The sequence below is a fragment of the Vitis riparia genome, chromosome 5 (assembly GCF_004353265.1).
Source record: "Vitis riparia cultivar Riparia Gloire de Montpellier isolate 1030 chromosome 5, EGFV_Vit.rip_1.0, whole genome shotgun sequence".
Classification (NCBI taxonomy): domain Eukaryota; kingdom Viridiplantae; phylum Streptophyta; class Magnoliopsida; order Vitales; family Vitaceae; genus Vitis; species Vitis riparia.
Window position 1 is genome coordinate 14,818,515 of NC_048435.1, and position 12,897 is coordinate 14,831,411.

Sequence of the window (12,897 nt, forward strand, 5' to 3'; positions counted from 1 at the left end):
AACTTTATTTTTCATGGTATTGGAAATTTTTATTTGTTACTAGGTTGAAGAAAAAAGTTTGATGGGTATGGAGGAAGCTTTTGAGAAGTTGAAAAAATTTGTGCTACAAACAAATGTTTCTGATATGGATGAAAGTTGTAAATAATCAACTTTTAGCGAATTTGAAGAAAAATATATGGAATTGAAACGTTTGTTTTTTCCTATGAGCAATGTTGTCGTAGAAGAGAGATTGAGTGAGAATGACTCATGTGGTGACATGGAGTTACATGTTTCTCCCATTGTCAACAATCAATGTCAAGATGAAAAGGTATTTGCATATTATGAAGACCTAGTTTTTTACAAAGTTCTATATATAACATATATATATATATATATATACTAATGTTCAAATACATGATAGGTTAATGTTGATGTTCCATATGTTGAAAAACAAGAAGAACAACTAAGTTCATTGGTGGTGCTCCCACGTCAATTGAAGAAAACACGACAACAATGGAACGCAAGCCTAGTAAATTCAAGGTGTCACCCTACATTCATCAATCCAATAAGATGCCAAAGCCTAAGAGATTCCCAAGCATAGTTGTTGGATCACAAAAGGTATTAGAGGTAATATGTTACTTCATTGATGTAGTATTTTTTAAATACTTAATAATATAGTGAACGATAACTAATGTTTGTTAGAGATGTTTTCAATATAGATAATCCCCATGTCCATTTTGCCGAACGTGGAGGATTCACATTCCTTGAGTACACTTGAGTCTCTAGTTGTTGCTTATGTGTTTGATGTTTCATTGGACAAAAGGTGTGTAAACCAATTATTTTGACTATACTTTATGTATGTCATGTTTTAAAAGTTATACTTATTAAATATCTTATATTTTGCAGTGAACTTCTTGTTAATTTTCAATATGAGCATGCAAATCGAGCAGACTTCTTGACTTTAGGGCCTAGACAAGAATTACTCGATGTGGTGAGTAATACAAGGATAAACCCAATTCTTATTAATTCTATTACATAATTAACATTGTTAACTTTTTTGTGTTTCATTTTTAGATCATAAATGTATTTGCATGCAAACTTAATAGTTTTGAGAACAAATTCAAAGGAATACGGCCTACCAGATGCTACTTACCCACCACATTTGCGGTATGTTCATCCATTATATTTCTTATTAAAGAAAAAAAATAAACCTAATAAATATTGTGATATATATATATGTTTTTTTTTTTTTTTGCATAGCAAATAATCTTACATGGTGGTAGAAAATTGGCAACTGCTACCAAGATGTTCACACATATTATCAAACACATGGATGAAATGAATGATTGCGATAAGGTACATATATGAAGTTGTATTCATATCATAGTTGTAAATAATTATCAATGCTAAAATGTGTGTTTTGTTTAGATATACATCCCGATGCACGATACATGTCCGGATCATTGGTATTTGTGTGTTATAAATCTTCATCAACGTAATATTCATATATTGGATTCATTACCATCAATAGAAAGGGATGACATGCGAACTTCATCTGTGAGAACTGTGGTATGTCTTATATTTTAATGAATTTTATTACTTTTTAATGTTAGTTGTTAAATAGCATGTTTTATTTTGCTAAAAGATATAACGATATGAATATTAGGTTGAAGAGTGTGCACATTTTTTTAATCTCAATGGGCATCTAAAGAATTTATCAAGTGTTCCCATTGAAAGACCTACATGGGTAGATGTGCAAGCCAATGGGTAAGCAAGCATAATTGTTTCTTCAAATATAATGTGTTCAAGATAATATTTCTATGTACTAACTAGATAAATGTTTACTCATTTTATTTGTTAGGTGGGATTGTGGAGTCCATGTCATTAATCATATGCGAAGATCCGATTTCATGGACTCAAGTTCAACCCCTTCCCATTGGGACTCTACAGCTATAAGACACAAATTGGCAATCGAATTACTTCTTGATGATGAAAATAGTGAGAAAGCTATAATATTAGATAAAGTTCAGAATCATGCAAAAATAAAGAGAAGAAGAGTATAGAATACAATCAAGAGTTGATTTTTTTTTTTGTACATAATTTTTTGCATTGTAGTACAACTCATTGGTTATGATATGTAGAACTTGCTCCTGAAATTCCGGATGTAAAGTGGTTCATGGTGACCTACATTGAAAATATTTACAGTTATACATAATATTTTGAAAGAAAATCCATATGATTAAATACTAAATGTTAGGAACTTCTGTCAATATATAGATATATGATATGTGGTGTAATAATTATTCTATGACTCTTACTTGGTTTGTGAAGTAATTTGGTGGATGTAACCCGAGCCATGAATCATTTAAGCTTGTTTCTGGACCATTCTGAAATGTGCCAAGTGTTGTCTGTAATATGATTTAATTTTTCAATTACTCTAATAAGTAATATTTTTCACATCATAATAAAAATTACTTAAAAAATGTTAAACTTACATTTTGAGAAAATTCATTTGTCTCGTGTCTTGATCCACCTTCCATGTTGTGATTTAGTAATGAAGGCATGTCCCCCTGTATTAATATAAAGAATTCAATTTTTTATTTCAACCAATTTAACCAAATAAAAATAACTATAAAGTGAATAATTAATGAATTTAGTGAATGTGTGTTTGAACATACCATATCTTCAATTGAATCTTCAATGTTGATAAATGCATTGTGAGTGTTGACGAACTCTGGGCATTTTCGAACAGTGTGTCCTACTTTCTTACATTTCCCACAATGCCTTGGTTTCTTAAATTTGTCTTTTAAGTTACCCGGATTACCTTTCGTCTTCACAATGATAGGATCTCGAACATGGTGTTTTGTAGCTTTCAAATCTTCTCGTTCACTTTCTTCCCTGAATTTTTACAAAGTTCTTCCATTTGACAAGTGAGTCTTTGTATTTCACATCTAGCCTCTTTAAAAGCTTTTTCCGATTGAGATGCAAATAAGACATCCGTGAGCACATAGAGCTGAGTGCACCATATCGTATGATGTTAGTCGCATCACCTTGACTTTCATTGTCATGATGAACTTGGACCGTTTCCTTTGCTAACTTAGACCACCTTTTCATAATACAAGTCTCAGGTATTTCTTCAAGGTGTTCTATCTTCATTACAACAATCATGTGGGGACATGGAAAACCAACTGACTCAAACATCATACAAGTACATTTCATAGACCGATCACTATTACCATAACATACTTTCCAAATCTTGTCAGGGCTTCTAAACTTGGTCAATGTATGGACACGATAACCTCCATGATTTTCTGTACTGACAGGGAAAAACAATTCTGCATTCTTCATCTCATCCCTAAATTTTAGAAAAGATTGCCTTGTGAAAACAGTCCCTGCATATTTCTCAAGTGCATAGAGTTTGGTTGTTAGAACAGCTGAAGAATGGTGTGTCTCAAACTCTGCCTTTGCCTCATTATGACGAATACGTGAGAGTGCTCTATCAAAATGCTTGACAAACTCAAACAGCTTCAAACGAGTTTTAAGGAAACGATTCAAGTATGCATTCATGCTCTCACACCTTTGTGTGCTTTTCATACCAGCAAAGAAATGCCCCCTTAAATAAGCCTCTGCCCATCTAGAACGCTTAGCATATATATCTGTCACCCACTTATGTCCATGAAGATTAAACATTTCCAACATGTCATTCCATGCACATTCAAATTCTTCAACGGTGCCTTCCATGAACATGCACTTAGAAAAATGATTAGTAAAATCTTTGACATGGACATTAGTGAATGCATTGCGTTGAATATGCCAAGCACATAATCGATGACAAGAGTCTGGAAATATCCTCTTAATGGCTTTACGCATTGCTTTATCCCCATCAGTAATAACAGAAAGAGGCTTCTTGTTATTCATTGCATCCAAAAAAGTCTCCAAGACCCAAGTATAAGTGCTAACACTCTCATCTACCAATAATGCACATCCAAACACTATAGTTTGATGGTGATGGTTAATGCCAACTAGTATGACCAACGGTTTTTTATAAGCATTAGTCCGATAAGTTGTATCAAATGCTAACACATCTCCAAAACAACTGTAATCCAATTTACTAGTAGAATCTGCCCAAAACAGGTTTGCTAGACGGTTGTCTTCATCAACATTGTACTTGTAATAAAATGATGGATCCATTTCAGACTTTCCACACAAATAGCCAGAGCACCCTCTGCATCACCATCTCTTAGATGAACTCTACGATCAGCATCAACATGGTTATATAGATCTTTTTTTGTGAAGCCAACATTTTATATCCACCTGATTGTTGCACCATGTAATCCATAATTTGGCTAGTTCCCATGCCAACACCTCGCATTGCATTCAATTGAGCTTTATCTGCATTTTTAATGACCCTATGGGATCGAAGGAATTGGACATTTTTTTGTTCCACCAAAGGATGATTATGATCAGCCATAAACTCTTTCACAACCCACTTGTTCATTTGTTTATTAAACCCAATCCGAAATGTTGCCTCACAACCAACTCGAGTTACTGCCTTAGGTTCTCGTTTTCGATTTTCATTCTCTAAACACACTCTATGTCGATATCCTTCTTTCGAACAAACCCACTTACGAGATACTATATTTTGATTTTTATCTCGTTTCACATCATCCTTTCTAACACTGAATCCGGTAACTTTAGCAAATAAATTATAAAATTCTTCTGCCTCCTCTACTGAGCTAAACTCCATCTTCCATACATCTTCAACAGTTAAATCATTAAAAATCTTGTCCGAAACTAGAATGGCCTCTTCATCAGACTCAGTTTTAACAATGCTATCATATTGGTAATCAAAGTCTTCATCGTTCAAATCAATGATAAATTCCTTTCCTTTGCCTTTGTCCATCGTATCTATGAAGAAACTGAAATATAAAAGATAGAGTAGTTAGAAAATTACATTATCTAGTTGTATCTTAGTTCTACTCTTAGAAAGTTCGTACCTCTTAGAAAGTTCGTACCCTCTCTTAGAAAGTTCGTACCTCTCTTAGAAAGTTCGTACCCTCTCTTAGAAAGTTCGTACCTCTCTTAGAAAGTTCGTACCCTTCTTAGAAAGTTCGTACCTTCTTAGAAAGTTCGTACCCTCTTAGAAAGTTCGTACCTTCTTAGAAAGTTCGTACCTCTCTTAGAAAGTTCGTACCCACTCTTAGAAAGTTCGTACCTCTCTTAGAAAGTTCGTACCCTCTCTTAGAAAGTTCGTACCCTCTCTTAGAAAGTTCGTACCCTCTCTTAGAAAGTTCGTACCCTCTTAGAAAGTTGTACCCTCTTAGAAAGTTCGTACCTCTCTTAGAAAGTTCGTACCCTCTCTTAGAAAGTTCGTACCATCTCTTAGAAAGTTCGTACCCTCTTAGAAAGTTCGTACCCTCTTAGAAAGTTCGTACCTTCTTAGAAAGTTCGTACCTTCTTAGAAAGTTCGTACCCTTCTTAGAAAGTTCGTACCTCTCTTAGAAAGTTCGTACCTCTTAGAAGTTCGTACCTCTCTTAGAAAGTTCGTACCCTCTTAGAAAGTTCGTACCCTCTTAGAAAGTTCGTACCTTCTTAGAAAGTTCGTACCCCTCTTAGAAAGTTCGTACCCTCTTAAAAGTTCGTACCTTTTAGAAAGTTCGTACCCTCTCTTAGAAAGTTCGTACCCTCTTAGAAAGTTCTACCCTCTTAGAAAGTTCGTACCCTCTCTTAGAAAGTTCGTACCCTCTTAGAAAGTTCGTACCTCTTAGAAATTCGTACCTCTCTTAGAAAGTTCGTACCCTCTCTTAGAAAGTTCGTACCTCTTAGAAAGTTCGTACCTCTTAGAAAGTTCGTACCCTCTTAGAAAGTTCGTACCCTCTTAGAAAGTTCGTACCTCTTAGAAAGTTCGTACTCTTAGAAAGTTCGTACCCTCTCTTAGAAAGTTCGTACCCTCTCTTAGAAAGTTCGTACCTTCTTAGAAAGTTCGTACTCTAGAACGTACTCTTAAAAGTTCGTACCCTCTTAGAAAGTTCGTACCCTCTCTTAGAAAGTTCGTACCCTCTTAGAAAGTTCGTACCCTCTTAGAAAGTTCGTACCCTCTCTTAGAAAGTTCGTACCCTCTCTTACAAAATATTGATGACAATTTCATAACAAATTACTAAATGCTCTCAATTTGATTAAAAATAACTCAGAAAAAAATTAAAAAATCTAGATATTATAAATCATTACATATTTAAATGTCATTTAACATGACATTTCTACCTACAATAGTTATATGTAAATGGAAAAAAAATAAATCAAATGTTACCTTTTAACACTTGTAATCACTTGACATCCTTCAAGACATATAAAGCTTCATCTTCAAATTTAATCTATGAACAAAAAAAAAAATTATATAAAAATATTAATAACAATTTGATAACAAAATTTTATAATAAACTCATAAAAAATTCTAAAATCGTTATTTAACATCACATTTCTTCCTACAACAATTATATTTGGATAAAAAAATATCAAAATTACCTTTGACACTTGTAATCACTTGAAATCCTTCATCTTCTTCATATAATACAAATTTTAAATTTTCTCTCTCAAAAAGTTTTGAACTTGATCTTGAAATTTGATTCATCAAAATACATCTTACATATTTTGTAATTTGGTAGTTGAAATTATTTAATTTTCATATTAAATTACTATCCTTTTTTTTATATATGAATAATGAGAGTATAAGAGTAGTAGGTAAGATTTTCTTTTTTTTAGATAGAGTTAGGTAATGCATTAAATAACAAATTATATTTGATATTTAATAAAAATTATAAAAAAGTTGTAATATTTAGATATATATGAAATGCATGTGATTATTTCTCACCAACAAGTCATCTTTACCGGTTTGATAAGTTTTTATAAATTTTTTAATGATATGTACTTTACACATGTCATATTTTTATTGGGGTCAAATGTGGGTAGGTACCCCCAAAATGAAGAGTGGGTACCATAAAACAACCCTTTGTTTAAAGAAGCATGCAAATCCATGAAGTTACGAAGATCTGTCTAGGGTGGATTCTAGAGGCAAATTTGGTAGCTCACAACCATTGGATGTCTTGATTCTCTCATCTTCTGACACCTTAATTACTACGGAACTGTTGGCTCAGGACCCAGGGTTTAAATACCCATTCAAAGCTCTCTTCCCGAGTTTTGGGTCAAAATGGCCCATTTTAAAAAAATGTAACATCTAGCCACTTTTTGAAATTTATGTTCAAAGTGGCCTCTTTCATGCCATGTAGGCACCATATCATTAAAAAATATTTTTTTTTCATCATTTTAGTTAAAGTCGCAGTTGGCAAATGCGACTTCATATTTGAACTAAAGCCGTAGTTGGTAACTGCGGTTTCATATTTGAACTAAAGCCGCAGTTGGCAACTGCGGCTTCATTTTTGAACTAAAGCCGCAGTTCCCAACTGTGGCTTTAGTTAATTTTTTTTTTAAATTTAAAATTTAATTAAAAATTATTAAATTACAATTTATGATTGAAATTTAAAAAATATACTTAAATAATAAATTATTTATATTTAAATTTAAAAATCTATTTACACATAGGTTCCATGTGAGATTATATATGTTTTTTATTTTCCACTATATTAATGTTTAATGAATATTTTTTGTGACTTTAATTAAACTATTAAAAATTACATTTTGTAGTAGACTTTTTGGAATTAATTTCATTAACTAATTTTGTAAAAAAATCTATATATGACAACTACAGCTTAAGAGTACACTATTATTTCGATAAAGATAAATTTGTCATAATACAAATAAATTAATATTTTAAAAAACAACAAATTAAATATTTTAAATTAATAAATTATAAAATTTTATATATTATTTATATGTTATATAAGTTTATTATTTTAAGATTATTAATTTATTAATAAATAAAACATTCATTTATAATATCTTTTATTTATTAATTTATGTTTATTGAACTAATACTAAATTCTTAAGTTTAAATATAAATAATTTATTATTAAAGTATATATTTTTAATTTCAATAATAAATTATAATTTAATAGTTTTTAATTAAATTTGAAAGTAAAAAAAAGATTATAATTGAAATCTTAATTACCAACTACGACTTAAAAGTATACCATTATTTCGATAAAGATAAATTATCATAATACAAATAAATTAATATCTTAAAAAACAACAAATTAAGTATCTTAAATTAATAAATTATACAATTTTATATATTATTTATATGTTATATAAAATTATTATTTTAAGATTATTAATTTATTAATAAATAAAATAGTCATTCATAATATCTTCTATTTATCAATTTATGTTTATTGAAGTAATGCTAGATTTTGAAGTTTAAATATAAATAATTTATTATTTAAGTATATTTTTTTAAATTGTAATTTAATAGTTTTCAATTGAATTTGAAAGTAAAAAAAAAAAAAATTATAATTGAAATCTCAGTTATCAACTACGGCTTAAAAGTATACTATTATTTCGATAAAGATAAATTTATCATAATACGAAATAAATTAATATCTTAAAAAACGACAAATTAAATATCTTAAATTAATAAATTATATAATTTTATATATTATGAATATGTTATATAAGTTTATTATTTTAAGATTATTAATTTATTAACAAATAAAATATTCATTTATAATATCTTTTATTTATTAATTAATACTAAAATTTTAAATTTAAATATAAATAATTTATTATTTAAGTATATTTTTTAAATTTCAATCATAAATTGTAATTTAATAATTTTTAATTAAATTTTAAATTTTAAAAAAAAATTAACTAAAGCCGTAGTTGCCAACTACGGCTTTAGTTCAAAAATGAAGCCGCGGTTGGCAACTGCGGCTTTAGTTCAAATATGAAGCTGCAGTTGCCAACTACGACTTTAGTTCAAATATGAAGACGCATTTGCCAACTGCGGCTTTAACTAAAATGATGAAAAAAATATTTTTTAATGATATGGCGCCTACGTGGTACCAAAAAGGCCACTTTGAACATAAGTTTCAAAAAGTGGCTAGATGTTACATTTTTTTTTTTTTAAATGGGCCATTTTGACCCAAAACTCTCTCTTCCCTCTCTTAGAGGATATGTTTGGGTTTCAAAAAAGTACGAAGCAAAGAAAAAAATATTAAAAAGGAAAATAGTTTTACCTTATTTAGTTTTCCTATATATATACAAAAATCAAATATAATTCAGAAATTTATGTTTTTTTAATTATTTAATTAAAAACATATAAAAATAATTTATTAATTTTATTTTCTTTAATTTCTTCTATTTTTTGCTTTATAGTTTCTCTTAATTTTTTCGGAGTGTCAAGGTTGCTTTATTTCTAGGGTGTGTTTGGTACGTGATAGTGAAGAATGATAATAAATATTTTGTTTCTATTCCCATTCCCTCTAAAGATGAATTTGGTTATTTTATTTTAATTCTTTTGTTTGGATGTATATAGGAATATAAGATTGAAATGTTAATTTATTTCCATTCAATGTTAAGTAAAAATGAGAATGAAAATGAAAATAAAAATTATCTATAATGTCTGCTCATATGGTTTAATTTTTTTTTTTTTTTTTAAAAATCTCACACTGCACATAATTTGAAATAATTTTTTATTTCCAAAATAATAAAAATCTATTTATGTGTGTGATTTATTAATAAGTTTAATAATTTTTTAAAATAATTTAAAACTCAAAAAATATATATAATGACTATAAAAAATAATAGATATAATTAATGTTTTAATTTATTTAATAAATATTATAATTTTTAAGAATAATTTGAAAATTTAAAAATAATTAATTAATTAAAGATTAAATAAAATAATTTATTATGTATTTTTTTTTGCATATAACGAAAATTTTGGCTCATTTATACCTTAAAAAATATTTTTTTTTTGAGTTTTTATTTATTTATTTTTAACAAAATAAATCAATTAATATTAATATCTATATTTTTATAATATTTATATAAAAAAAATCTAATTTATGGTTTAATTATAAATTCATATTTTATTAAAAAACCATTTTAAAATTTATTTGTAATTAAAAAATTATTTTATTTTTAATAAGACGTGAATTAAATTTAGTTTATGTTATATAAATTGAATTTATAATTTGTTTTTTTTTACAAAATAAAAAATTATTTTTAAAATGAACTTATCTAATAAAGTCTTTAATTTTTTTTTTTTTTTTTGCAATATAGTTGTAAATATAACTTACATTAGGGAATCAAAATACCTCTTAGTTAGGATGAATTGAAATTCCACTTACAAGTGAGATTTCATTTCCATTGGAATCACTTTTGATTATATTCCCATCATCATTTAAGTTATCCAAATATGATAATGAAAGAGGAAATGAATAAGATACCCATTTCTACTCTTTATTTCTGCATACCAAACATGCCCTTATGGTTTTTTTCAACCCAATGTTAGCTTGTAAAATGCTTAAGAAAGCACTTGGAATGCTTGGATTTTAATGCCTTGGCTTGTCATATATTGATTTTGTAAAATTAGGCTTGGATTTGTGAGTTTGTTGTAGTGTCCCACATTGCCCAGGGAGTGAATGAGGAAAAGCCATATAGGGAGGGCTTTCACAACACATTATCAAGGCCTTTTCTTAAGGGCATATACCCAATAAAGAAGCAAAACCGGGACTGGATGGTGGACCGTTTGTGCGCCACTGCAGCTCAAACTAGACAATATCGAGAGAAGAGTGGGCCATGACAGAATGGTATCCATACTTGAACTTTGGTTAGAAGTGTGCCGTTAAGGACACTGGGCTCAAATGGGGGTGGCTTGTAGTGTCCCACATCGTTCGAGAAGTGAATAAGGAAGAACCCTATATGAAGGGTTTTTACAACACATTACCGAGACCTTTTCTTGAGGATGCAAGCCCAATAAAGAAGCAAAACCAGGGTCGATTAATGAGCCATGTGTGTGCCACTACAGCCCTTAATTAGATAATATTGGGTGGAGAGTGGGGTTGTAACAGATGAGTGTTTAAACACTTTGATTTTCAAAAGCAACCTCATTTGGTAATCTATCTATTTAATTGAATGACTATGAGATTCAAAGTCACATCTTCCAACATTTTCGCTCTTATTGTAGTGTCTTTGTTGTGTATCTTGAGTTAGTGCAAAGATCCATGAAGGGATATTTAAGAACATGCCCTATTACTAGCATTTCTACATAACTTTGTACGAAGTTTTCACTCATCCAAATCTTCATTTGTTTTCGGAAAAATTGTTATCACCATTCTTAAAAAATCACATCTAAACTATTTGAATTAATCTCTTAACCTCTTATAGGTAGCTTAAGTTCTCCTTCCTACATAGTTTGACACTTATCTCACTGGGATTTTTGTTACTCAATTGAAATTAACAACCTTATGCTTAGGAATAAGTGAACACCAACACAATATCTGGGCTCAAGTATTTTAAAGAAAGGCTAATACGCTACCTTAATTGCTTGTGTTATTCTAGAATCATTTATGTTCTTGTAATTAATGCTATTAATACAAACTAGACATGGGCAATGATCTTGTGAATGTATGTGAGAAGAGAAAATTTGACTTAGGAATGAAATGGTTGTAAATAAAAAGTAGGAAGATGAAATAAGAGATGGTTGCTCCAAGGTTATGTAGAGACTTCAATTAAATAGCTAAGGAAGAAAAAAGATATTTGTGGAAGATCATTTAAGTCAAATTCTTTGATGCAATCCTTGAATTCGAGGATATCAGACATCCAAAATTAGTGATTTTGATCCATTCTTTTCTCTTTGATACTATTAATGATTTAGAAAAGTGCAAGATCATTCATTGATAATTAATTATGAAATATAAAATAGGTTTTATAGTATGCAAATTATCATAATGAAACTTTAGAATATAAGATGATTCAACAACAAAAACATTTTAGAATTAAAGTGAAACATAAAATCATTTGCACACAAAGAAAGAAGATGAATGCTTCAAATGAAATCAAAGTGGAGCGCCCTATAATAGATGTCTAAGTAGACAAAAGCTATCATACCAAAAAACCATTCCCTACGATCTTACAGAAATCCAAAAGAATGTGGTTTTTTATAGGTCATCTAAAGCCTTCCATTATGGTAATTTGCTAGATAAATTGTTGTAAGCTACAACAAAGATTGCCAAGTTGTTTTGCTCTATAAGTTGTGGAGGAATGAGACCAATTAACCTATTGTTGGACAGATCCAAACTTTTATATCCTTTAAGATTGAAAAAGTTATTGAGATGGATCCAGTTAAAAGTGGTTATAGAATAAGTTCAGTGTATGTACTACCTCACTAAGATATCCAATTTCAAGAGGAATTATTCTTGCGAAGTTGTTACTTGAGAGGTCCATTCTAGACATGAAGTACAAAATGTCTCATCTACTAGATTCAGACCTACTTTTTGTTATGAAATCCACTACTTCAACTCCCTAAACAATGTGCACAAAATTTTACTTCCAAATGAGTACGGTTGTTGAGATAAAGCCAATACTAACATATTCAATTATACCAAACGCATCTTTCGTTGCTTATTTCCTTCTAAGTGCTATATTTAAGCAAGTAGGTATTGGACCAGAGAAATTATTGTGAGAAAGATCCATTATGCTGATTGATTTTAGCTGAGTAGGAATTAAATCTTCAAGTTCAGTTTGTCTCAAGAGAAAAAGCCTCATATTTGTGATGAAACTAATCTGAGGAATTTTTCCTGAAAATTTATCATCCTTGAAATCCAATGTCATGAGAGAGGGACTTTGTGACAAAATATGGTAGAGGTCCTCTAAATTAGTTGCTTTACAAATGTAAAAACCTCACCATTGATACATTGGCATAAGAAGGTGGTATACTCAATCCATGTTTGTTTTATAAAA

At 29.6% G+C, this 12,897-nt stretch overlaps 2 protein-coding genes across 2 annotated transcripts; both read right to left on the minus strand.

The window, feature by feature from the left end:
• Positions 1-2,865: 2,865 nt before the first annotated feature.
• LOC117915190 (protein FAR1-RELATED SEQUENCE 5-like) lies at positions 2,866-4,170 on the minus strand. Its single transcript, XM_034830757.1, has one exon. The coding sequence runs from the start codon at positions 4,168-4,170 to the stop codon at positions 2,866-2,868; it is 1,305 nt and encodes a 434-aa protein (XP_034686648.1).
• Positions 4,171-4,219: 49 nt separating this feature from the next.
• On the minus strand, positions 4,220-4,882 carry LOC117915191 (protein FAR1-RELATED SEQUENCE 5-like). The gene has a single exon (XM_034830758.1). It carries the CDS (start codon positions 4,880-4,882, stop codon positions 4,220-4,222), a length of 663 nt encoding a protein of 220 aa, XP_034686649.1.
• Between the last annotated feature and the right edge of the window lie 8,015 nt (positions 4,883-12,897).

What these genes read in the sequence shown, in the direction of transcription:
- LOC117915190 (XM_034830757.1), bottom strand. Translation starts at nt 4,170, where the DNA reads ATGGATCCATCATTTTATTACAAGTACAATGTTGATGAAGACAACCGT.
- LOC117915191 (XM_034830758.1), bottom strand. Translation starts at nt 4,882, where the DNA reads ATGGACAAAGGCAAAGGAAAGGAATTTATCATTGATTTGAACGATGAA.